The 27,202-nt window shown below is 40.1% G+C and overlaps 1 protein-coding gene across 2 annotated transcripts in view; it reads right to left on the minus strand.

The window, feature by feature from the left end:
• Nucleotides 1–6,942: 6,942 nt before the first annotated feature.
• Nucleotides 6,943–27,202, minus strand: part of LOC123247014 (sodium/potassium-transporting ATPase subunit alpha-2) — a 38,682-nt gene continuing 18,422 nt past the window's right edge. For both annotated transcript variants that reach the window (XM_044675802.1, XM_044675801.1), the window contains exons 9-20: nt 22,588–22,786; nt 22,043–22,152; nt 21,606–21,740; nt 20,076–20,265; nt 19,731–19,906; nt 11,153–11,289; nt 10,403–10,553; nt 9,662–9,830; nt 8,746–8,900; nt 8,129–8,252; nt 7,617–7,762; nt 6,943–7,145 (exon numbers count right to left, since the gene is read on the minus strand). In XM_044675802.1, coding sequence (XP_044531737.1) covers nt 7,011–7,145; nt 7,617–7,762; nt 8,129–8,252; nt 8,746–8,900; nt 9,662–9,830; nt 10,403–10,553; nt 11,153–11,289; nt 19,731–19,906; nt 20,076–20,265; nt 21,606–21,740; nt 22,043–22,152; nt 22,588–22,786 — 1,827 coding nt within the window. In that variant the 3' untranslated portion in view covers nt 6,943–7,010. The remainder of the gene's footprint in view (nt 7,146–7,616; nt 7,763–8,128; nt 8,253–8,745; nt 8,901–9,661; nt 9,831–10,402; nt 10,554–11,152; nt 11,290–19,730; nt 19,907–20,075; nt 20,266–21,605; nt 21,741–22,042; nt 22,153–22,587; nt 22,787–27,202) is intronic.

The following is a 27,202-nucleotide window of genomic DNA, read 5'->3' on the forward strand; positions in this document are numbered from 1 at the left end:
GGCGAGAAGCTAACTGCCCACTGCTTCTTTCCCACTGGGAGTGTGGACAGCCGGTTGTCATGGTGATGAGCCTGGCTCTGGCCTGCTGTACTCTGGCCCCTCTAGGCTTCCCCACTTATTCCTGCCCCTCCCCCCCCCCACTTTGAGTTGAGGAGTGAGCAGATGGGTGCTCCAGGCTCAAGGAATGGGGGTGGAGGGCTCTTGGGTCTGCCTCAGAGGCTCCCCTGGAGCTCTGACATCCTTTTGTTTTTAAGGAAACCCAGAGACTAAGAGGTTTAGGGAGAGCTGGGGAGCGAGTGAGTGAGAGGAGTTCCTCTGTGTGTGCATAAGTCTGGGTGAAATGAATGTCAGGTGATAGATCTGAGCTGTACTGAGGGCTGTTAACTTCTAGGATCATAGGTTTGGAAATTAAAAGGACGCTACATTATGTTAGGTTAGTTGGAGGCAGCTAGGTGGCTCAGTGGACCGAGAGCCAGACCTAGTCATCTAACCCCATTACCTATTCCTCACTGCTCTTCTGCCTTGGAATGTATACACAGTATTGATTCTAAAACTGAAGATAAGGATTTAAAAAATCAAGAAAATAAAAGGCAAAGGGCACTAGGGGTCATTTAGCCCAATCTTCTCATTTTACAAATGAGAAAACTTTAAGGCCTGTTTGAGGCCGAGTGAACTACCAGAGATCCAACAGACAGCAGAGCTCCACTTTACTCCATTGTTTCCCTTCATCTGCTCCACCAGATCTTATCTTATAGATGAAGAAACTGTAATTTTATCTATGTTTTAACCCAGCTAATAAATAGATCTAGATTTTAAATCCAGATTTTCTTATCTAGATGAATTGTTCTTGTAACTATGGTGGAGTTAGCTCAGTGAAAAGTCATTACCACTACTGATGAAATGAAAAGAAAGGAAAAGAAAAGAAACAAATAACTCTCAAAATGTATGCTCAAATACATCATCTTCATTTTACTTCTTCAATACTTCACTGTTTCACAGGCGTGGGCACTTTTTCCATCCACAAGAACAGCAGACCCTTCATGCCTTCGTTAAAAATCTTCTTGAGTTGCCATGACCACAAAAATTCATCACCTAGAAGCCAACCTTCTGGCGATAAGCCTCTCTGAGCTTAGCTTGGTCCTAATAAAGCAACTGCTACAAAGCCCATTGCTGAACTGGTACTTGAAGCTCTTCTACCTTTTTTGTCCTTCCGTTGTTATAGTCATGTTTGACTCTTCATGACCCCATTTTGAGTTTTCTTGGCAAAGATACTAGACGGGTTTGCAATTTCCTTCTCCAGCTCATTTTACAGATAAGGAAACTGAGGCAAACATGTCTGGACTTGAATTCAGAAAGATGCTAAGCCTTTTTGACTGCAGACATGGTACTCTATCCACTGGATCACCTAGCTGCCTTCTTCTATCTTACTTCACAGGAGGAGCAGCAGCACTCTATTGTCATTGGCTTCTCCTGATGCCTTTGCTCCTCTAAAGGGTCAAAGTGATTCCTCCTTCCTGTGAACTCATGGCTCTTTTCCTTCTGCTTTTCATGTGCCTTTATACTATGCTTTATTCCCAGCTACGATGATTGGGATGTTCAGGGAAGGCCGGCACCTCTGGAGTGAGGGCTTGCTGAGCCCTTTTCAGGGCTGCTCATCCACCTTTGGTGTCCACCTTTCACCCAACTCTCACCTGTGGCTCCAAGAAGTATAGAATGCACAGTGGCTGCATCCCAGTAAAACAGATTAGATCATTATTGTTATTTAGTTGATTAGTCATATCTAATTCTTCCTGATCCCATTTGGGGTTTTCCTGGCAAAGATACTGGAGTGGTTTGCCATTTCTTTCTCCAGCTCATTTTACAGATGAGGGAACTGAGGCTAATAAGATTAAGTGATTTGCCTAGGGTTACACAACTAGTAAATGTCTGAGGCCAGATTTGAACTCTGGTCTTCCTGACTACTTTACAAGAATTTGAGGAGAGAGTGGATATTGAAGAAGCGGAGACATTGAGAATAAATTTTCTTGTTCAAAAAGTTTGAATGTGAAAGGGAGAGAGGAGATAAACAGTGTCTAGAAGGGAGAAAAGGATTGAGAAAAAAATTGTATTGGAGAGAGGATACCTCAAGATATTTTCTTTTTCTTTTTTTAAAACTCTTACCTTTCTCTCTTAGAATTAATATTAAGTATTGATTCCAAGAAGAGAGGTAAGAGCTAGGTAGTCGGGGTTAAGTGACTTGTCCAGGATCACACAACTGGGAAATATATGAGGCAGAATTGAACCCAGGACCTCCCATTTCCAGGCCTGGCTCTCTATCCATTGAGTCACTTAGCTGTCCCTACTTGAATATATTTTCTAAGATGCAGGGAGACAGCGGGAAGGACTAACAAAGGTCCTGGAGGAGACATGAGAGAATTGATTAAAAAGTTACTTGCCCTATTGAATACTCCTCCCCCCCCCCCCCCAAAGAGATAAGCAACGTCCTTGGCATAGGATTTTGAATTTTATATGTACTTTTCTGTCAAGGTACCCAGAAATTCCCTTAGCATCTATCCTTCTCCCAATTCATAGAGAAGCAACATAATGAAAGAAAATTGACTTGAAGTCTGGGAGCTCATGTGCTAGATGTAACTCTGCTACCTGAAAGCTGCCAGTCTTGGGCAGCTCTCTTAACTTCTCTGAGCCTCTATTGTTATTTAATGCATAAAATGGGGATAATGATATACTGTATATACTAGTTGTCCCACAGGGTTATTGTGAGAAAAGTTCTTTTTGAAATGTGAAATATTAATAATATGTATCCTTAGTAAATAATATGAATCAGTAGTAAACTCCTTCACCTACTCCATCTCCATTTTAGGATTTCACATAGCCCTTTGTTGCATTTCTCATGTACTGTTAGAATGTAACGAAGTGGCAGAGGAGTTGGAATGTTAAATTTAGAGTCAGGAAGACCTGAGTTCAAATTAGACCTTGGACACTTACTAGTTGTGTGACTCTAAACAAGTCACTTAAAATTCTCTCTGCCTCAGTTTCCTTCATTGTAAAATAGGGTTAACAATAGCCCTATTTTTATAATAGGACCTGCCTTACAAGGTTGGCATGAGGATCAAATGAGATATTTGTAAAGTGCTTGTAAACCTTAGGGCAGGATATGAATAAATACAAGGGATGATGATAATGATTGGTTATTATTATTATAGTTACTACAGTAGAGGAAAGAGTACTAGGTTCCCAGTGGGAACTCCTGTTCTAGTTCCAACACTTCCCAATTCTGTTTTGGTATCTATAAATATGAGAAAAATAATATTTTGATTATCTCAATTATGAGATAGTAGCTATGGCGGTACTATCTGTAGTAGTAGTGCTACTAGAAATACTACTACTACTACTACTAGTAGTAGTAGAAGTATTAGTATTATGTGTAGTAATACTAGTACTATTGTTAGTACTACTACTACTACAATGAGGAAGAAGAGGTTAAGAATGCTAGAATTGAAATCAGGAAGACTTGAGTTCAAATCCTTCCTTAGATATGTATTAGCTGTGTGACCCTGGGCAATCCCTTAATCATTATCTGCCTCAGTGTCTCCATCGTTGAGGACAACGATGACCTCTGCTTCCCAGGATTGTTTATGGATCAAATGAGATGAAATGTGAACAATACTTTGCAACCCTTTTGTTGTTGTTCAGTCCTTTCAGACATGTCTGACTCTTTGTCAACCCATTTGGAGTTTTCTTGGCAAAGATACTGGAGTGGTTTGCCATTTCCTTCTCCAACTCATTTTACAGGTGAGGAAACTGAGGCAAATAGGATAAAATTATTTGTACAGGTTCATACAGCTAGGAAGTGACTGAGACTGGATTTGAAATCTAGGTTCCTGACTCCAAGCCCATGATTCTGTCTACTGTATCACAGCACTATAGAAATGTGTTATCATCATCATCATCATCATCATCATAATCACCAATATTATTATTATATTGATTATAAGTTCTATGAGGGAAGGGTATTTTTTATAAAAATTCTGTATGTTATACAGAATATACGCTAAATATAGAGCAGGTCCTTAATAACTACTTTTTGAATTATTTAAGTGAATAATTACTGCTGTTTAGCTCCCCCCACCAAACCCAAGTTTCCTTAAAAGTTATTTACACCACACACTGGTCAGTCAATTAAAAAAATTACTAAGTATTCATTCTTTTTTTTTTCTTGTCCATATTTGGGATCAATGTATGGGGTACCTTCTATCACAGCAATCAGACCCTTCTCCGCAGTTTAATCTTAGAAGTATGCCAGAAATACTAAGAAACAAAATGATTTGTTTGTCCATGTGTTTGTTAGAGGTGGGCCTTGAACCCTAACCTTCCTGATACAGAGATCATCAACTTTCTATTCACTGTTCCCACAATGCCTTTTGGGCATTCTATGCCTATTATAATAATAGTGAGTGTCATTTTATATAACACTGTATGTTATCATATTTTACAACACTGAGAGGGAGAGTAGGAGCTCTTTCCATTTTATAGATGAGGAATCTGAGTTGCTTATGGTCAGAAGAGCAGGAAATGGTAAAACTGGTCTTCAAACTCAGAATTCAGGGTTCTTTCTTTTGTGCCACAGCAGTATCCTGCTATCTCTATTAGGATATATGGAATATACAAAAGAAATTAGTGCTCCTGTCCTTGAAAGATAAAGAATAATAATAACGAAAGATCAGAAAGAAAATTCTTTAGATGTAGCAATTAAAAACAAGTACTATGATACATAAATGTATTGAAATACTATTAGATTATAAGAAATGAATATGTTGAATACAGAGAAACAGAGAAATAGTTACATAATCTGAGGCACAGTGAAGTAAGCTGAGCCAAGTAGACAATATTCACAATGACTGTAACAATATAAACAGAAAGAGCAAACATGAAAATATCAGAAGTGAATGTTGCATGTTGGAGGGAAAGTGGAAAAATTGGGACATTAATGCATTATTGGTGGAATTGTGAACTGATTCAACCATTCCGAAGAGCAATTTGGAACCCTATCCAGAGGGCTATAAAACCATGCATACTCTTTGACCCAGCAAAACAATTTCTAGGCTTCCCCAAAGAGATCAAAGAAAAAGAAAAAGGACCTATATGTACAAAAATAGTTATAGCAGCTCTTTTTGTGGTGGCAAAGAATTGGAAATTGAATGAGTTGTGGTATATGATGTTCTTCACTTCCTGAGATCTGTCTTTATTTGTGTAAAAAGCATTTTATAGTTGCATTCATATAGTTTTGTCTTGGAAGGTGGTATTTTATATAGTCTGCAGCTATTTTAAATGGAATTTCTCTCTATCTTTTCCTGCTGAGTTTTCTTGGTAGCATATAGAAAAGACAGTTATTTACATGGATTTATTTTATGTGCTGCAATTTTGCTAAAAGTATTGTTTCAGCTAGTTTTTTAGTTGAATATCTAGGATTATCTATGTATACCATTATATCACCTACAAAGCATAAGAATTTTATTTTCTCATTGCCTATTTTTATTACTCCCACTTATTTTTCTTGTCTTATTGCAATTGCTAGCATTTCTCATGCAGTACTGAATAATAAAGGTGATAATGGATATCACTTTCACCCTTGATCTTACTGGGAAGCCTTTAAGTTTATTTCCATTTCTGATACTACTTGCCCTTGGTTTTAAATAAATACTACTTACCATTTTAAGAAAGGCTCCATTTATTCTTATGTTTTTTAGTGTTTTTATTAGGAATGGGTGTTGTAATTAAAAAAAAAAAACACTTTTTCAGTGGCTCAGTGGATTGAGAGTCAGGCCTAGAGATAAGAAGTCCTGGGTTCAAATTTGACCTCAGACATTTCCAGCTGTATGACTCTGGGCAAGTCAATTAACCTCCATTGCCTAGCCCTTGCTACTCTTCTACCTTGGAACCAATATATAGTACTGATTCTAACGTAGAAGGTAAGGGTTTTTTAAAAAACACCAAACTTTTCCAGCATCTATTGATATGTGATTTTTGTAGATTTTGTTTTGGATATGGTCAATGATGCTTATAGTTTTCCTAATAATGCACCAGTCCTACATTCCTGTATGCCATCTGGTCATAATGTATGATCTTTGAGATATATTACTGTAATTTCCTTGCTGGCATTTTATTTAAAATTTTTGCATTGATATTCATTAAGTAAATAGGTCCATAGTTTTCTTTCTCTGTTTTTTCTCTCCCTGGTTTAGGTGTTAAAACCATATTAGTGACATAAAGGGAACTTGATAAAATTCCTTGTTTACCTATTTTAAGAAATAGTTGGGGCTGCTAGATAACTCAGTGAAGAGAGCACCAGGCCTGGAGATAGGAGGAAATGGGTTCAAAACTGGCCTCAGATACTTCCAAGCTGTATGACACTGAGCAAATCACTTATCCCCAATTACCTACCCCTTACTCTTATTCTACCTTAGAACTGACAGTATCAATCTTAAGACAGAAAGCAAGGGTTAAAATCAAATTTATATAGTATTAAGATTAATTGATCATTAAATGTTTGGTAGAATTAACTTGTAAATCTATCTAGTTCTGTTTTTTTTTTTCTTAGTGAATTCACTGATGGCTTGTTCAATTCCTTTTCTGTCAAACTAAGCTGTTTATATTTCTGTAAGTATTCATCCATTCCACTTAGATCATCAGTTTTACTGGCATAAAGTTAGGCAAAATAATTCCTAATAATTGTTTATATTTCATATTCATTCACTTTTTTACATTTTTATACCAGTAATTTGACTTTCTTTAAAAAAATTTAAATTAACCAGTGGTTTATCTATTTTATTGTTTTTTCTTCATGAAATCAGCTCCTAGTTTTATTTGTTAGTTCAGTGGGTTTTTTATTTTCAATTTTATTAATGTTTCCTTNCAACAGAGGAAGCTTGAGGAGCTCATGGTCAGGATGAATCAAGGTTGTAGGATCATGACAGGACAGGGGAACTGGGATGGGCTTTGTGGTGAGGAGCTCACTTCATGCCCTGCTGAAAGACAGAATTACGGCGGGTCTTGCAGATGATGAGATCAGCCCATTGGACAACTACGATGCTGGCAAAGAAGGCTGTGTGGCATGTGAACTCTACCACCTTCCGCTGCTCGTAGGTCTGGAAAAAGGGCACAGAAGGCATTAGAGTGAGAAGGGAAGTTGTGGTCAGAGAGAGGAGAGGGAATTTATAGAAGTCAAAGTCAGAAGAGAGAATGATGAGTCTGGGTATAGAGAAAGATGGAGTCAGAGAAGACATCAGGGATCAGAAAGAAAAATGTTATCAAGGGAGAGTATAGTCATAGGAGATAGTTGAGTCAGAAAGGAAGGATTAGTCAGAAGGAGGGTCAGATGGAAGAGGGCAGGACTCCATCAAGAAGGAAAGCTTAGTTAAAAAGAACATTGCAGTCAGAAGAGGGAGTGGAGTTAGAAAGGAGAATGGTGACACAGGAAAATGGAGGTAAGAATTAGGACCAGAATGGAGAAATGAGGATAGCAAAAAGAATAGGGTAAGGGGATATCCATTCAAACTATCAGTGCTCACTCAAATCTCTCATCTACTGATTTGCCTCTCTGTTGCCTTGTCACTCACCCACTCTTGTCCATAGCTATCCTCCAGATCATTCTTAGAGCGATCGTCCCAATCAAGTCGGATGCCCAGGAGCCGTGAGGGCAGGAAACCATTCTCCGCCAGAATCACAAAGTAGGTAAAAAAGCCACCCAATGCCTGGATCATCCCTGTGAGAGGTAAGGACCCCAAGAGAAGGGGATGAGTTAGAGAAGGAAACAAGATCCAACTTGACTTGAGATGGACAGGTTCAGTACTAAACTGGATTTGTCTTGAACCACTTTTGAGAGCTCAGCTTTCTCAAATGTTGGAAAACAGCCAGAGCTGCACAGTACAAAGAGGACTGGCACTATGGTCAGAAATCCTGGATCCAGATCCTGTGTGACTACGGACAAGTCATTTAACCTCCCTGGGTCTCAGTTTCCTTAACTGTAAAATGAGGTTGGACTGGATGGCCTCAGAGTTCCCTTTCAAAGATCTATGATCCTATCATACTCCCATCCCAACAGGAGGCAGCGAGTCCCCTCAAATCTCACCAATTTGACCATAGGCCATACTGATGAGCCTCTCATTCACCAGCTTGTCCGTCTGTGGGTTCCGAGGCTGGCGTTTCATGATGTCGCTTTCAGCTGCTTCATAGGCCAAGGAGATAGCTGGTACCTAGAGTATGGGCATGGAGGAAGCTGAATCCCCAAGAAAGGAGGTGTGGGGAAGGGAAGGAGATGGAAATAGCACCGGTGGGAATATGTGAAGTTTAGATAAGCAGAGTCCTTGCTTTTGATCTTTTAAAAATTTTGATTTTGAGGCCAGCAGGATCAAGAGATTTACCCAAGGTCACACAGCTACTAAGTGTTGGAATCTAGATTTGAACTCAGGAAGGTGAGCCTTCTTGACTTCAAGCCTAGCACTCTATCTCCTTCACCACCTAGCTGCCCCTTCCATAAAGCATATAGTCTGGTAGATTCAATAATATTCCTGTGGTACTTTTAAGATTCATGAAGAGATATGAAGCAATCTTGAGTAAAATTCTTGGGGCCAAAGCTTTTTCCTACCAGACAGGAATTCTAGTTAGGCCAGTTATTTGTCTTAGGTTTTCCACAACCCAGCAATTCCTTCACACCTTGTTTTCCTCCAGTCATATCTCTGGACTTACCATGTCAGTGCCCAGGTCAATGCAAAGGATTGTCACGGTGCCCAGAGGCAGGGGAATATTGGCAATGATAAAGAGAAGGAAAGGAGTGATCTCTGGGATGTTACTGGTCAGAGTGTAGGCAATGGACTTCTTCAGGTTGTCAAAGATCAGGCGACCTGTGGGGAGATCCTTAGAGCATCAGGGATACCAGAAGGGCCACCCCTCCTCTCATGCCACTTTGTAAAGTAGATCAGATCCTCGCATTTTGGTCTACTAGTCTATGAGGGAACTGGAAGGCTTTGAGAAGAGGCTAAAAGAAGCCCAGAGACAGCAAAGGATGAGTGAGGGGAAAGAAGACCCTATCAATGACCGTCTCTCTTGTTCTATGTCTCTATTTTCCTTATATGCCTCACATTTTCTATCTCTCCCAAGAGAGGAAAATCTTGAAGTTGAGGAGAACTGAGGCAGACTCTGGAATAAAAAACTACTAATCAACAGCTACTACTGGATACATTTATGTATATATACACATATATATATACACACATATGTTATAGTGAAAAGGACACTAGCTTCCAATCCCAGTTCTACTTTATTACTGCTTATGATACTTTAGACAATTAGTGTTTCTGGCCTCAGTCTCCCCATCTATAAAATGAGAAGACTGGACAAGAAAATTTTTAAGATCTCTCTCAGGTACAAATCCTATCTATCTATAATGCCACAGTCCTGGGCAGAGGATTTAGATTGGAGTGAAATGTCAGGAAAAAGACAGCACAAGGGGAATGGGAATCTAGCCTCCTGCCTTTCATTCTGGACTTTGGTGAGATCTTTGTGAAAAAATGGGTTCCTGTCCTGATGGCTCATTGGCATCTGATTCAACTGGGATAAATGTGCCAAGAATGAACTGGAAAGCAGCCATGGGCAGCCTACTTACCCTCCTCCACACCAGTGACAATGGAAGCAAAGTTGTCATCTAGTAAGATCATATCAGCTGCCTGCTTGGATACATCAGAACCAGAGATGCCCATGGCAATGCCAATGTCGGCCTTCTTCAGGGCAGGAGAGTCATTCACGCCATCACCTGTTACTGCCACGATGGCACCCTGGTGAGAAAACACCATCAGAGGCAGAGTCTCAGCCTGCTTGCCCTCCAAGTCCCAAAATCTCAGTGAGAAGGAACCTAAGAGGGCATTTAATTTAACCTGCCTTGTAATTAGAATCACAGGCTCAGAGGCAGCTTGGTAGCACAGTGGATAGAGTGCCAGGCTTAGAGCCAGGAGAACCTGGGTTCAAATCTGGTCTCAGATACTTCCAAATGCGTAACTCCCAGGTGAGTCACTTAATACCAATTCCCTGTTTTTTTTTTTTTTTTCCATTTTAGACTCAATGCTGTGTACTGTTCCAAGGCAATCTTAGTTCTATTCTCTGTGACCAAGCAGAGCAAGCTTGATCTTTCTTTCACATAAGAGCCTTTCAAATAGTGCAAGTAGACTATCATGTCTCTACTTCATCTCTTCTATTGGAGAGGTACCATGGTTCTTCAGCCCTGTTATTCCCCTGACAGCTCTTTGTGTGCTGGGTCTGGCTCCCCCATCCTATATACCCATGTCTGACAGTCCTATTCATCACTGATAGTCAAAAGCCTCCCCTGCCTCCCCCCATTCAGCTTTCCCACCTGTCTCTGACATCCCTCCACAATGATGAGCTTCTGTTGTGGAGAAGTTCGAGCAAAGACGATCTCTGTGTGATTCTTGAGGATCTCATCCAGCTGCTCTGATGTCATGTCCTTCAGATCAGATCCATGTACCACACAGGCCTTGGCTTCCCTGGATTGGTTAGAAACAACATACAAGTTGGCTGACTTTTCTTCCCATTTCCCAGGCTTTAGATGCTTTTATTCCTCAGTTCTCGTGTCCTGCTATTCTCTGGGATCCTGCCTTTTCATTTCCTTGCAGAGGACGTCCTTTTGGAGAAGAGGCAAAAAGATCCTCAGCATGAAGGAACTAGGACAATTAAAGTCACCCACGAGGCCAGATATGGGGGCTGAAGAGTTCCAGGGATTTGCACTATGAGCCTCATAGTGGAATATTCAGTTCTGAGGCAATATAGGATAAATGAGATATCCATCTAGTGCAGTAGATAAAGACAGCATGTGATCAGAGACTGTGGCATGCTGGCAAAGGTTTAACAACAGGCTGTCTATGAGGAGAAAAACATATGCACGATACACTTTTAAAATTAATCTATATATTTTCTCCAATACTTTCTGATGTCTAGGCAATCAACAAAACAATAAATCAAGCCTTGATTTCTAGTGTTTATCAATTTCCTAGGCATGAATGTGAAGACTGAAAATTTAACAATCTGCTCTCAGTTCAGCTGGCTCTAGCACATCCCTGTTCAGGGGTATCCAACAGGGCCTCACCTAGGATTGACCTGGCTGACAGGGATATTGAGCCGAGCAGCAATGTCTTCCACTGTCTCATTACCCTCCGAGATGATGCCCACACCCTTGGCGATGGCTTTTGCTGTGATAGGATGGTCCCCAGTCACCATAATCACCTAAGAGAGGGAAGAAAGAAGAGATAGGGAAGAAGCTGTTAAAGTTAAATGGAGTGCCCAAAGAAGAAGCTTAATGTAGGGAACAAAGGAGCACTGTACTAAAGTGGACTCTGAACTGGATCCTGTCATTATTAAACATGGGATCTTGGTGACCACGTAGAGTAGAAAAAAATACTGACTTGGGAGTCAAGAGACCTGAGTTATAATCCAGACTGACATTCACTAGCTCTATGAAGTTGGGCAAGGTAATGACGTTCATAAGCCTCATTTTTCTCATCTATAAGATGAGAGAATTGGACAAGATCATTTCTAAAGACTTCCCTGGTTCTTAAAGTCAATAGACTTTAAGGTTTAAAATGGAGGGTGGCATAAACATTTAAAATAGAGCTTTCTGGTTGCCTGCAACCCACCAAATCAGGGGGCCAATTCTTCTCTGCCTTCCCGACAAAAAAAATTTTTTTTAAGTTTACAAAGCACTTTTCTCACAAGCCTGCAGGGTTGGCACTATAAATATTATCATCCTTCTTAAAATATGATAAAACCATAGCTTAGAGAGATCAGATAGTCAGTTGGTATCAGAGCTCAAACTCAGACCTAGGTCTCTCCTGACTCTGAATCCAGACATATGAACACCCCTCCTAATACCCCCCCATTCAGAGTTGGAAAGGACCACAGTGGCGATCTAGTCCAACTTACTCCTGCAAAAGAATTCCCTCTCTAACACTGCTGACAAGTGGACATCCAGTCATTGTTCAGTGACCTCTAAAGAGAGACAACCTGCTTCATCTTAGGGCAGTCCAGGTTACTTAAAATTTTTTTGCACTATTATTTTTTTTAAGTTTTATTAATGTGTTACATTACAAGTATTTACAGATTAAATGCCAAATCTTTTCTATGACACAGATAAGGTCTTGATATTTAAACCAGGGAGAATCAAAACAGAAAAGAAAACTAAAGACCAATGTCCCTAATGAACACAGATGCAAAAGTTTAAAATAAATTACTAACAAAGAAGTTAAATGAATTTATCATAAAGATTATATACTATGACCAGGTTGAATTTAAATAAGAAATATAGGGTTGTCTTAATATAGGGAAAGAATAAACTTAAAAATATTTCAGGAACATAAATTATTTCCAGAAATAGCCCATTCTACTTTAGCATCAAGATACATTTCCTTATATCAAATCTTCATTTGCCTTGTTGCTACTTCTACCAATTGCCTTAGATCTTCCCTTTGGGGCCAAAGAGAACAAGTCCCATTTCTTTTCTGTGTCAGCCCTTCTAATACTTGAAGACAATGATCTTATTTCCCCCGAGTCTTTTCCTTTCTAGACTAAACCATCCCCTGTTCTTTTGACCTATGTCCATATGGAAAGAACTTATATGGGCCTTCACCATCATGGTTGTTATCCTCTGGACACTGTCCAGTTTATCACAACATTCCAGATGAAGTCTACCCAGGGTGGACTTTGGTGGGACCATCTTCTCTATTCTTGGAGATCTGGCTCTCTTAATGTAGCCCAAGCTGACAGTACTGTTTTGGCTGTCATATCATGCTGCTGACTCATAATGAGCTTGTGGTCCATTAAAATTCCTTTTTTTTTTTAAGATGAAGATTATCTAACCATACCTCCCCTATTTTGTACTTGTGAAAATGGATTTTTGAACCCAAGTTTAAGACTTTATCCCCGTTATTTTTAATCCTATTTGATTCAATCCAATACCCTAGTCCAGGTGTCATGTCAGGAAACTACTGCTAGAAGGTCAAATCTGGCCTGCTACCTGTTTTTTAAAAACTTTACCTTCTGTCTTACTCTCAGCTCTAAGACAGAAGAGCAGAAAAGACTCAGCAGTTAGGGTTAGGTGACTTTCCCAGGGTCGCACAGCTAAGAAGTGTCAAGGCTGTTGCCTATTTTTATATTGCTTGCAATCTAAGAATTAAAAACATTTTTAAAATATAATAAAACTTTATTTTAAGATGCAAAAGACATTCCTAACTTGTGGGTCATATAAAAGCAGGTTTCTGGTAGCAATTTGCTTCTGTTTTCGCTGTCAAACTCTTTTTGGCTGTAATAGATATGCCATCTGTTGTGTTTTCTAACCCTCCCAGCTTTGTATTACCTGCAAATTTGATAAGCAAGCTATATACACCTCTGGCCAAATCATAAATAAAAATGTAAGCAGCATAAGCTAAGCACAGCTTTTGGAGCAGTGCTGTAAAGGCCTTGTTCCAACAAAAGTAGCAAGACAGTCTATCAAATGCTTTGCTAAAACCTTTTTAGATATTCATGACATATATATTGATTGCATTCCTCTGATATACCAGTTTCATAATACTGTCAAAAAAAAGGAAATTACATTAATCTGGCATGATTTGTTCCTAACGAGACCAAATTATTGACCCTTTGTGGTCACCAATTCTTTTCCTTATCATCACAGTTCACTAACCATCTCTTTAATAACCCACCCTAAAATTATTCCAATAATTGAATTTGAGTTCACTAGATTCTAGTATTTAGATTCCACTCTTTAAAAATTGTGACATTTGCCTGTCTCAAATCCTGTGATACCTTTCTTATTTTTCATGATCTTCAAAATATTACCGGCAATAGCCAAATAATCACACCTGCTAGATCTTTCCAAATTTGAAATTGTGGTTCATCAGGGTCAGGGGGCTTTAACTCATCAAGGAAGGAAGGGAAACAAGCATTTATTAAGCTCCTACCATCTGCCAGGTACTGTGCTAAGCTCTTTACAAAAAGTAAAGATCATTTGATCAAAGTCACAGAGTCAGGTGTGACCAAATAACACCATTTAGGTTCTCTCTCTCTCTCTCTCTCTCTCTCTCTCTCTCTCTCTCTATCCTTACCTTCTGTCTTAGAATCAATACTAAGTATCATTTCCAAGGCAGAAGAGTGTTTGTGCAAGATATCTTTCTATCTCTCTTATCTCCCCCCCCACTGTCTCTTTCTCTCTCTCTATCTGTATGTCTGTCTGTCTATCTATCTATTATCTATCTGTCTGTATGTCTATTATCTATCTGTCTGTATGTCTATCATCTGTCTGTATGTTTGTATGTTTATCTCTGTCCATCTATCTGTCTTTCTCTGTCTCTGTCTCTCTACCTATCTACTTATCATCTATCCATCCATCTATCTATCTATCTATCTATCTATCTATCTATCTATCTATCTATCNCTATCCATCCATCTATCTATCTATCTATCTATCTATCTATCTATCTATCTATCTATCTATCTATTTATCTATCTATCTACCTATCTGCCTGTCTGTCTATCTATCTGTTTGTCTGATGGTCTGTGTATCTGTCTGTCTATATATCTACCTATCTTTCCATTCTTTTATTATCTCTCTTTTTTTTAATTATGGTGCACCCCTTTTGCTTCTGTGCTCCAAACTTTGATCACAGTAGTTTGGAGAACTCCTAGAGTTCTTTTAGTGCTGTGTTGGCAAACCTATGACACATGTGGTGTAGGGGGGCTGCTCCCCTCCCCCTCTCCACATGAGCCTGAGGATATTTCTCCTATCACCCACCCCTCTGCCCAGCAGCCCAATGGGAGTGCTTCCTCCCTTCCCTGGCTGGGGTAAGGCTGGGGGGCTCACATGTGGTGTAAGGGTTGCAGTTTGGGCACTCCATCTCTGAAAGGTTCACCATCACTGCCCTAGAGTTTCTGCACTGGTATAGATTTCAACTAACAGAGTCCTTTGGGTAGATGAAAGGTGAAATGACTTGCTCATGATCACACAGCCAAAGCAGACCAAGTCTTCTCGAATTCAGAGTCATTATGACACAGTTCTCCTCTAAGGTATATATTTTTTTCAACTTTAACCTTCTGTCTTAGAATCAGTATCCATTTTAAGGCAGAAGAGTGATAAGGGCTGGGCCATTGGGGTCAAGTGACTTGCAGCTAGGTCGGAGTTGAACCCAAGACATCCCATCTCCAGGCCTGACTCTCTCCACTGAACCACCTAGTCCCTGATTTCATCCTACCAAATACTTATAATATCTATTTTGACTCCTTGAATTGGGAGCTCTGGTTAGTTCAGCTTCTTGCCTAGACTTTGTGCATTTGTATATATTTGAGCACTGAGGTCATGAGTTTTACAAATGGTTTCTAACTTTATTTTCCATGATACTATGTAGTGTCTCTCATTTAGCTTCTCTTTGCTTCGGTTCCCTCACTTATAAAATGAAGATATAATAATAATATCATAGTGATCCTGATTATATCATGAGATTAATATAAGGAACAAATGAGATTATATATACATATACTTACATATACAAGCACATATAAAATAGATAGCATAATACACATAATTTTATATACATATATGTATGCATGTATATATATACACTGCAGATCATACATGCTATGTAGGTATATGGCATATGTTTATACATATGACACGTGTTGGTATATACAAGAGTACTTTGTAATCATAAAATGTTACACGTATGTGTAAATGCTACATGAATATACATATATCATTCCCTAGGGCAGATGCTAATGACAGTTGGCATTCATACTGCATTTTTCAATTTGCAAAGCACTTTGCATGCAATTATCTCATGTAAGCCTCATAACTAGCCTTACAACCTTTGTAGAACCACATCCTCAGGTCTTGAAAGAACTAATGGTATGATGGTTGAGCTTCTCTCTATACTATTTTTTTTTGTTAAATTTTAAAAAATTAATTACTTAATTGAGACTATTTTTCCATGGTTACATGATTCCTGTTCTTCTCCATACTATTTGAAAGACCATGGAGAATAGGAAAGGTACCACAGGAATTATAACACCCCATTTTATAGATAAAGAAATTGAGCCTCGGAAAGGTTCAGTAGTTTATCTATGCCCGTGTAACTGGTAAAGTGTCAGAGGTAGGGTTTGACCCCCAGTGAGTCCTTTATTCACTATGCCACACTACGGCTTGAAGAGGTCCAGTCTACTCAATCTTGGTGATAGAGAACAAAGAGGAGTGGAGCTGGTGAGCCCAAGGAGATGCTGTATTTTCTACACATAGGGGTTCATAGGTGTGTAGAAAGTTATTAATCTGAACCCTTTTTAGCCCCAAACCAACTTTTTGATTTTAAAGCAAAGAATCTTAGGTCTGAAGCTCTGAAGCTCTGAATGATAATCTCTCTGAGGTCATGGGTGGAGTCCTCCTTCCTCTTGTCTACCATGCTAGGAGACATTGTACATGTGCTAGGTGGCCATGCTAAACACCGCATGGATACTCTTGGAGTCCAGAAGACCCTTCTTTTGTCTGGACTGCAGTCTGAGTCTGTCAATAAGAGAAGCTCAGGAAAGTGGTTTCAGGAAGAACATAATTTTTTTTAAGCCATTACCTTCCATCTTAAAATCAATATTGTATATTGGTTCTAAGGCAGAAGAGTGGTAAGGACTAGCCAGTGGAAGTTAAGTGACTTGCCCAGGTCACACCGATAGGGAGTGTCTAAGGCCAGATTTGAACCTAGGACTTCCTGACTCCATGTCTGGCTCTCAATCCACTGAGCTACCCAGCTGCCCACAGGAAGAGCATAAATTGACAGAAGGGATGGGAAGTTGTTCTCTTCTCTTGGAACTATAGACTAGAAAGGGTTTAGGTTTTGTCTGGGTTCTGGCCCAGGTCTGGCTCAACCAGCTCAAGGTGGAGCTGCTAAAAAGAGTGAGCTGGCCTCAAGTAGCTCGTGCTTCTCTCTTTCTTTCTCTGGCCTGAGTTTTGCTATTTAATAAATAATTATAAAATTAAGATATAATCTCCAGAGAATTTTAATCATAACAGGTGACAGTGTGAAGCACAGAGACAAAAAGCCACAGATTTGCCTTGATGGATAAATAAAGATCAACAAGGACAATAAGGGGAAGATCATTTAATCCCTATAAGAAGGGATTTGGACTTGATGCAAACAGGGAATAGTTGATTTGGTTGCCTAATTATGCTTTTCTCAAACTTCTCCGTCTTTACCACTAAAGAAAAAATTTCACAGGATTGATGGGGGTCCAGAACTTCCATCTGATCCCTGGACCTTCTTTTACATGAGGGGGCACCTGATTTGAAGTCAGGAGACCTGGGTTTGTGTTTTCACCTCATCACTTAACCATGTGACCAAATAACCAAACCTCTAGGAACCTTGGTTTCTTCATCTGTAAAACAGAGATGATTGCACTAACCTTCTCACAGGGTTTTTGTGAAAACTAAACGTGATAACTATGTATGAATGTAAGCTGCTATGATGATAATGATGATGACAGTATTTTAGAGTACTTTCCATGAGGCTCTGGAAAGTTTAATTTCCTCATAAATGCTAGTGAAACCCTTTTGAAAAACCCAACCTATTTCTTCACTGGCTAAGAGGAAAGAAGAGGATTTCATGGTTGGACCTGACAAGGGCCAGTGGCTTTCGAAGAAAGATATAGAAGGGGCCTGACCCCAACAGTTTTAGAATGCTAGAAATAAAGGGTAGACAAGGAAGAGACTCTAAGGCAGTGGTTCCCAAACTTTTTTGGCCTGCTGCCCCCTTTCCAGAAAAAATATTACTTAGCGCCCCCTGTCACATACTATCACCGCCCCCTTACAGTTATTCACTGCCCCCAAATGCACCTGTGACCATCACTGCCTCCCCTGGATCGCTGCAGCACCCACCAGGGGGTGGTGGCGCCCACTTTGGGAATCACTGCTCTAAGGTGTATTAAATCTGGCTATTTCTTGGCTCTACCTCCTATTTCTTCATGCACTATATGTTTATGAGCAGAGAGGAGGGTCTTTTCCTGCTCTTAACATGAGTCTATATAGTAAGTTATGGTGGAGATGGAGAAGTTTCGGAAAAAAAAATTCTTTTGATAAAAGGGACTGGAGGTAAGAGTTAACTTTTCCCTAGAGGATCAAGGGATGACAAATAATAAAATTATAGATTTAGAGCTGGAAAAGATGCCATTGAGTTCAATCCTTGTTTTACAAATGAGGAAAGAGATCAAACCTTGGAGAATGGTTAAGACAGTATGTTTCTAACATAACGATCTTGAATTTTTCAATTCACTAGTTCCAAGATCCTTGGTTCTAGGTTAATTGTCTTATCCAGACAAATAGTAAATACCTGAGGCAGAATTTGAACCCAGATCTTTTTTTAAATTCTTACCTTCTGTCTTAGAGTTGCTACTATGTATTGGTTATACAGCAGAAGAGTGGTAATGTCTAGGTAATGGAGGTTAAGTGACTTGCCCAAGGTGACAGAGCCAGGAAGCCTCTAAGGCCAAATTTGAACCCAGGACCTCCCATCTCCAGGCCACTGAGCCACATAGCTGCCTCTGAACTCAGATCTATCTTTCCAAGTCTATCTTTCTTTTGATGAACTTATATCACCTCTCTATTTAAAGCTGGAAGAGACCTCTGAGGCTATTTGGCCCAACTCTTTCATTTTATAGTTAAAATAGAAAATCAGGAAATTTAAGAACTTGTCTAAACTTAAAAAAGTAGTAAGAATTAGAGGAAGGTTTTGGTCCTGTGTTCTTTGCATGGAAGGGCAGAGCCTCCTCTCAACAGTAGAAAAAAAACAATCAAAGGCCTCAACCCCAGAGTAGACTTGAGGTTTATGCTGGTTGTAAAACAGGTACTGGTGCAGGGAAGACAGTGTGGGGCACATGGCAGCTTGTCACTGATAGCCAAACTCCCTGGCTATTTTTATATGTCCTTACCTTCTTTCTTAGAATCAATATTGTGTATTGGTTCTAAAGCAAAAGAGTGCTAGGGGCTAGGCACTGGGGGTTAAGTGACTTGCGCAGGGTCACCCAGCTCAGATTTGAACCCAGGACTTCCTGTCTCTGGGCCTGACTCTCAATCCATTGAGCCACCTACCTGCCTCCCCCAAGGGTATTTAGGGAGTCAAAACGTTGCTTCGGTAATGGTGATCATTTTTGGCATGAGGGTAGGAGATCTGACTCCTGGATGATTGAGATAGAATATGTCAAGAATAGAGTCCAGAGTGTATGATGAATAAAATAGGTAGAGTTAGTCTGAGGGCTTCGAGGGAGAGTGTATGAACTAGGGAAAGGAGAAATAGTAAGGGGATGTTCTGGTGTGGAAGAGACTCCCCAGGGGTTGGTGTTTACTCCTAGAATGAAGTTTTATTTAGGGTGCAGAGAGAGTCAACCCAGAGGTGGGTACCCCCTCGCTTGTGCAGCTATACAGCCAGGGTCCCAGATTGTGCCTGAGCTGATTCAGAGAGGCTTCCAGGGTGTGCTTCCATTACTGAGTGGAGAGAGCACAAGCCCTCAAAGCTTGGAGACTGGTTAAGAGAGTGAGTGTGTCTCTAACACAATGATCTGGAATTTTTCAGTGCAATAGTTCCAAGATCCTTGGTTCTAGGGAAGAAGGAAAGGGGAAGAAAAGGGAAAGGGCCTGGGGCCAGTACCTTGATTCCCGCACTTCTGCACTTGCCCACAGCATCAGGCACAGCTGCCCGGGGAGGGTCAATCATGGACATGAGCCCCACAAAGCAGAGCTTTTCTGTGGGGAAGTTCAGCTCATCAGTATCAAACTTGAAGCCCCGAGGGAATTTCGCAGCGGGTAGGTTGAGGTGGCAAAACCCTGGAGGGAAGGGAAAAGAGGCATGAGGAAGAGTCTAGAGTCCAGGCAGACAACAGGAAATGGATTCAGGCTCCTGAGCAAGTTCTACTCAATGATACCAAGAGTGAGGCTACCTAATCCTCTCCTTAACTCCGTCTTCCCCCAGCCCCTGGTTCCCTGGATCTCTCACCGAGCACACGCTCCCCCAGTCCTCCCAGCTCCATGTAGGCATTTTGGAAGGCATCTTGCATCTCCTTGTCCAGAGGAATCTCCTTGCCCTGGACAAGGATGGAGGAGCATCGGTCCAGAATCCTCTCCGGAGCTCCCTTCATCACCAGCACATGGCTCTGGGGACTGTCTTCCCGCTCATGGATGGACAGCTGGAGAGATGGCAGAGGCAATGTTGGGGAGGGCAGAGGCAAAGTTAAAGGAAAAGGGGAAGGCTGGGGTCAGGGACAGTTTGGTAGAGTGGACTTGAAGTCAGATTCTGCCTTACTTAGAATCACAGGATAGTGGAACTCCAGCTAAAAGGTGCCTTGGAAGCCATTTAATCCATTAGACATTCTAAAGAAGAAACTGAGGCCAGGGAAAACTAAACAACTTGCCCCAAGGCACAAGGATAATAGGCTGGCTTTGAATCCAGATCCTTCCACTTTAGAATTAATGTATCATTCTCTTATTGGGTGAGCAGAAGATTAGGAATTTAGATTTGGCAAAGATCCCAGAGCAATTTCATTTTGGTGATGAGGAAATACATTTAATTAGTGAGATAGCCAGGATTCAAATCCAAATCTTTTGACTCCAAATCCACTGCTCTTAAAAAAAAAAAATCAGAACTCTTCTATGCTCTCCTAGAGAGTCATGTGACGCAACCTCCATTTTCCCACCCATGAAATGGGAATAAAAATACTTTTAAATCATAAAAGTGCTATTTAAACATGTTATTTTAAACTACTTCACAGAGTTGTTGTGAGAAAAGCATTTTGTAAGCTGTAAAGTGTTAGAGAAAATGTCAGCTATTATTATAAGAAGAAATGGGGACAGTGTCCTGGTTAGAGATAACAATTCACGTTTTTATGATACTTTAAAGTCTCCAAAGCAATTTCCCCACAACACACAATGCCATGATTCAGAGAGAGAGCAGGTGTTATTATTCCCGTTTTACAAATGAGGGAACCAAGACCCAGAAAGACTAAGTGACTTGTCCATTGTTCCCTAGCCATTCTTAGAGCTGAGATCTGAAGCCATCTTCCTTCCGACCAGACAGTGCTCCTTTTGGTACGTTACTCTAGAAGGATGTGGTGGTGGTGGTGGTGGTGGGGGAGGATGTGTGAGTGAGGCTTGTAGTCACAGCAATACAAGGCAGTTGTTCTAGTCCCTAACAAATCTTTTACCCCTCCTACCAGGTAGATATTTTCCCCTTATACCTCACAATGAACTTTAATTTCCTTTCTTTCTTACTTTCTTACTCATTTTATTTCTTACTCATCTTATCTTTCTTACTCATTTACCATCTAATATTCCATGTTATCATTATCTGTGTTTCATATCTTTATTATAATCTAAGTCTCAACTCCATCCTGAACTATAAAGTCTTTAAGGGAAGAAACCTGATCTTACTCCAAAAGCATTCTTTCCCCTAGACACGATTTCTGTCTCCTGTTCTCCCCGCCTTTGTCCCACCCTTCTTCTCTATGCCATTTTGGGACCATCTCCATACCTGGTACTTGTTGGTGGAGTTGAAGGGTATTTCAGCCACTTTGGGGTTCCTTTCCCTCATCTTCCTGACGGAGCCACATGATAGCTCAATACACTTGAGCAGAGCAGACTCGGAGGCATCGCCAGCTGTATCCCGCTACCCAAACAGATATTGTTGTTTCAGGGTTGTCAGGGGGTCGGTATGGGGGAAGGAGGTAGGTCACTGAGGGTGGCATGGAGTCCCTATGGTCACAGAGTAATCACTAAGACCTCATCAAAGGGGTTGAGAGAATGGACGCATTACAAAAATAGGGGGCTGGAACCAATGGAGAAGTTTAAATATGAAAAAGCAAACATGTCTCTGAGAGAGTCACAGGGTAGATTTCAAGGATAAGGGAAGCCTTTTGGAATAAAAGTCATCAGATCCTGATGCCCCTCTTTAGTCCTGGCTTCCTTTACCTTAGATACTGAGATGTTCTCCTGCCCAGCCTTGAAGACTGCACGGTTGCAGAGTCCAGCAATTCGAGACAAAGCAGTCCAGGTGGGAGAACGTTTGTCAAACGTGGCACCTGAATGATGATGATGATAATACTAATGACTTGTGTTTATACAGAATTTTGTAGGTGCTTTTAAAAATTTTCTATTTTCATTTGAGTCTCAGAGAGATCTGGTGAGTATGGGAGTTCAAGCATCATTATCTCCATTTTATAGATTAGGAAACAAGTTCAAAGCATGTTAAGTTACTTGTCCGGGGCTTCCAAGAGCATACATTTAGTTGAGGAGCTGTGATTTTACACCTGGTTTCCTTACTCTTAATTCCAGAGAACTTTCCATTTCACCTCATGGTGCCCTACATAAGCATATGGAGGAGCTATGGACTTGGCTCCCCTCTTCTATGCCCCTTATCCAAATAGTTCTCCATTTTATCCTCACCCCCTACCCATTTCTTCCTAGTGCCTTCAACTCCCTCCCAGGTGCCAACACTCCCAGCCAGATTGTGTCACCAGACTGGTCTTCAGTGGTATCAGCCTCATGGATCTGGTTGTCAAACCACATGTGAGCCACAGTCATCCGGTTCTGGGTGAGGGTGCCTGTCTTGTCTGAGCAGATGGTGGAGGTGGATCCCAAGGTCTCCACAGCCTCAAGGTTCTTCACCAGACAGTTCTTCCGAGCCATTCGCTTGGCTGTCAGGGTTAGACACACCTGTAGGAGAGAAGATAAGAGGGGGAAAAAAGGAACTACATCTGGTGCTAGGAAGAGCCACCCATGACTAAGATTGCATTATCTTTCTCTCCTCAAGGTGTAGTCCCTAATTCTTAAACCTTAATTCTCTCTTTAACCCTACTACTGTCTTTCATTCATTCATCAACAAATCTATTCAACAAGTATTTTCCAAGTACCTACTATGAGACACAACAAAATGTAAGTCATAGTCCCTGCCCTCTTTAAGCCAGTGCTCTAAATAGAGAGATAAAACACAAATACACATCAAAACTGTGAATATTTTGAGTAGCTGTGATGTGAGTACATATATATAGATCTGTGATCTCCAACAGTGCAGACTGTAATCTGTCTACAATCCATTTTCTCACCATGTGACTCGACTGTGTTTTCCCCTAAATCCTCCATTAGGCCCACAACAATTAATTGTCATAAATTATATGTTGCAGCTTATTCAAGTCCAACATGAGTCTCTTCATTGCCCTTTGAATGACCTATAATTTTCATTCCTCCTAGTCTACGGTGTATTCCATGATTCATAGTCCCATAACTTCACTGGAAGACTATCAGCATTTTTAAAATAGAATTTTGCTTCAAGAGACTTGGGATCATTGAAAGTCCTGTATGATTTCTCCAAAAGTATTTCCTTTTCCTGTTCAATTCTGGGTCCAGTCCAGTGTCCATTTACCATTTTTATTCAAGATACATATACTGATGAATCCATTTTACAGGATGTCCATCCAAATGCATGTACTAATCTGGACAACAGGCATTCTTCATTTACCTGGTTCTCTGTGAATGGTTATACTGAATAATTATGGGTATTAATCGCTTTGGAGTCTCTGTGGTTTTACAGAGTTTGACATAATTGGCAAAATACAATATAAAAATAAGATCAGCAACAGGACCTCCCAATGGCAGCTCCACAGCACAGTGCATAGTGAGTTGAATTTGGAGTCAAGATGCCTCAGACCACTTATTAGCTATATGACTCTGAACAAGTCACCTAACTGCTTTCTGACTCAGTTTCATCATCTGTAAAATGGGGATAATAATAGCATATACCTCACAGGATTATTGTAATGATCAAGTAAGATAATCTGCAGAGAGTTTTGCAAACCTTAAAATACTATATATATATACATATATATATATATATGCTAGTTATTATTATCTACAAGGAATCTTTCTTCACCTTGGACTTTGTGCTAAACCATGACAATGGCAAATGGCTTTGCCAAGCACATCATGTTTCCTGTCTTGTCAATAATCAGAACTCAACAGACTCAGTGTTAGTAATGGAGAAAATGATGTATTTTGGCGGATATTTTCCATGTTTTTTGTTTGTTTTTTGTTTTTTGTCTGTTGGTTATCCCTCCAGTTTGATCCTTAAATACTCGCAGAATAATCTGGCTTAATTGGGTCTTAACTCAAACTTTCTGTAAGCTTATTTTTCCTCCCACTTCATGGGAGGTGTTACCCCTCATAACCTTTCACCATCCTCCTCTGCATAATTTTGCAAATGAGTTTATTTTCTAAATTAGTGTTGCTCTTGGCTGGTGTATCTCTTCACTTGGCAAGAAGACCAAGTATTTACTGGATAAGGAGATTTCTTCATGCTTTTGACCCCATGGTTGTGACAACTAAAAAATAACCAAAAAAACCCAGAAACTGGGCTTTTGATTTCATCAGTGTAGGGAGTACACAGAGAGGGACTTCTAACATAGGTTGGCACCTTTTCTGTAATTTGTGGTTGTAAAGAGTTGCAAAAGGAACTGAGTAGTTAAATGATTTGCCCAAGATCATATAGGCCAGCTGCGGGACTGAACCCAGGGCTTCCTGATTCTGAAAGTGGTTCTTCTTCCCCTCTATCCCATTGCCTCATGCTGCCTTGCTTTAGGTTGGTTAAATTTTTGTAGGAAATGGTGATGATAGTCTGTGTCAGTATCTATGACTTTATCTATCTAAGCAGGTCAGATAGATCAGTTTGGAGTTGTTTTGATTGCTGGTTGTAATTTCTTCCTATTTTTATTCTTTCTTTTAATTAGGCACCGATTTTGAAAAATATTTGCTTAACCCATCAATGATCAGATTCTATATAGACAGCTGACTTTATATATAGACAGAAATGACTTTCATATTAGTAGACAGAAGTTTTCTCTCTGTTAAGATTTGGAAATTTCATTTTTAAAAAATGGTTCTGTCAAGTTTGCCATGTCTACTGCCCTTAGACTATCCTAGTCTGGAAATACAGGCATGAAGCTTCCGTTTAGTCTGCATTTCTTTGGCCTCTATCATTTCTTAATCCACATCTGTGTTTTCCAATACATTTTCCCATATTCACCTATACCAACCTTTTCTTTGAAGACATTGAGTATTAAAGTATATTGATTTAACCTGGATGGTTTTGCCAGATTCTTCATAGAATTTCTCTACTCTCATCCTAAGCTGGAACATTCTTTCTTACACACACGAAAACATTTGCATACATACATGTTTGAAGATAGAGAAATAGACATACAGATATTAAGTTAGAGATGAGTTATGATCTGCATTGATGGAAGGCATTTCTACCTGGGAGATCTGTACTTTGATAAAACCACACAACTTTTCCACATTTGCATGTATATATGTGTAAACATACAAAGTCCTCATTTCCCTCACATATTAAGTGTCAGATAAACAGAACAGGCAATAAATGTTGTGAGAGTTCAGGGGAGTGTGAGAGTGGTCAAGAAAGAAGTTATAAAGGAAGATCTGAGCTAGGCTTTGAAGAATGGATAGAATGTGGATGGGTGAAGGAGAGGGGCATTCCATATGGAAGGAAATGTCTTAAGCAAAGATGTGAAGGTAGGGATACATACAATTTGCTTGGAGATACTGAGTAACCATTCTGGTTAGTAGGATCATAAAATCTTAGAGATGGAAGAAACATAAAAGTCTTTTTATCCAATCTCCCACCCATTGCAAGCATCTATAACATTCATGACAGATGATTCTCTGGCTTAGACTTTCAGTCGTTTCTATGGTTTCAGTCATTATTTATGTGCAACTGATTTCCAAATCTATAGCTCTAGTCACAGGCTTTATCTTGAGCTTTTCTACATTTCCATCTAGATGTCCTGTCAGAAGCTCAGATTCAACATATATAGAGCTAAACCTATCATCTCCCAGGCAAGTCTCCCTCCTTATATTTCCATTTCAGTTGATGGTACCAACATTCTCTAAATTATCCAGCTTTGGCACTTGAGTCCCCATTGAATTGTTCTTATTCCTTGCCTGATAACTAATCAGATGCAAAGCTCTTTTGCTTCTGTCTTTGAAATGTCTTTCACAATTTTTTTTTCATTTCTATTCTCCCTGCTATCATTATAGCCAAGACCCTTATTGCCACTCTCCTGGAGTATTAAGATAGACCCTTTACGTTGGCTATGGGAGCAGGGTGGGAAGAGGGGAAGGAAAGAACATGAATCATGTAACCATGGAAAAAATTTCTTAATTAATAAAAAAAGATAAACCCTTAATTAGATGAGAGGCAATATGGTGTAGTGGAAAGCATACTGGTTTCAAAATTAGAAGACCTGGGTTAAAATCCTGACTTTTGCTTATGCCTCTGTGTAAACTTTTCTACTTCTCTAGTAAAATGGAGAATCTTCAGTAAAATGAAATGGCTTTAATAGCTCATAAGATCTCTTTCAGTCCTAAATCTATGATTTGTGACTTCCTTCCTATATAATTCATCTCACACAACATTGTCAAAGTATCACATCTCTCCACTGCTCTAAAATCTCCATTTTGCTATTGCAAATTGCCACTGGACAAAGCAAAGTTTAAATTCTTTGTCAAATAGAGCCCCATCCTGTCATTCCGACCTTATTTCTCACTGCTCCAAGGAGCTACTTGCTCTAAGAAAGAGTCACTCTTGATTTTCTCTGTACCTCATAGCATTTTATGTTTTATAACCTATAGCTTAAACGTTCTGCTCCCAGATCTCATCATGATCTATAGATAACTTTAGCTTCTCAAAGGCTATGCCAGTGGAGCAGTTCTTGGCAAACTGGAAGGACTTCAAATATGTGTACATCCACAGACAGTGTCTACCATTTAAAAACCAACCTAGCAGGGGGCAGGTAAGAGTTTAAAAAAAAAAAGAAAGAACAGACCTAGTGAATTCTGGAAAAACTCATCCCCTTGATTCTAGGCAACCCCAATATCTTAGCCATAGCAACTCTTGAATATTATATAGCCAGTTACATTGGATCCTCTCTCTCTCTCTCCCTCCCTCCCTCCTTTCTTTATCCCTCTCTCTCCCTTCCTCTGTCTCTGTCTCTCTGTCTCTGTCTCTGTCTCCCTTTGTCTGTCTTTTTCCTTCTCTCTCTCTCTCTCTCTCTCTCTCTC

This window comes from Gracilinanus agilis, chromosome 4, assembly GCF_016433145.1.
Source record: "Gracilinanus agilis isolate LMUSP501 chromosome 4, AgileGrace, whole genome shotgun sequence".
Lineage (NCBI taxonomy): Eukaryota > Metazoa > Chordata > Mammalia > Didelphimorphia > Didelphidae > Gracilinanus > Gracilinanus agilis.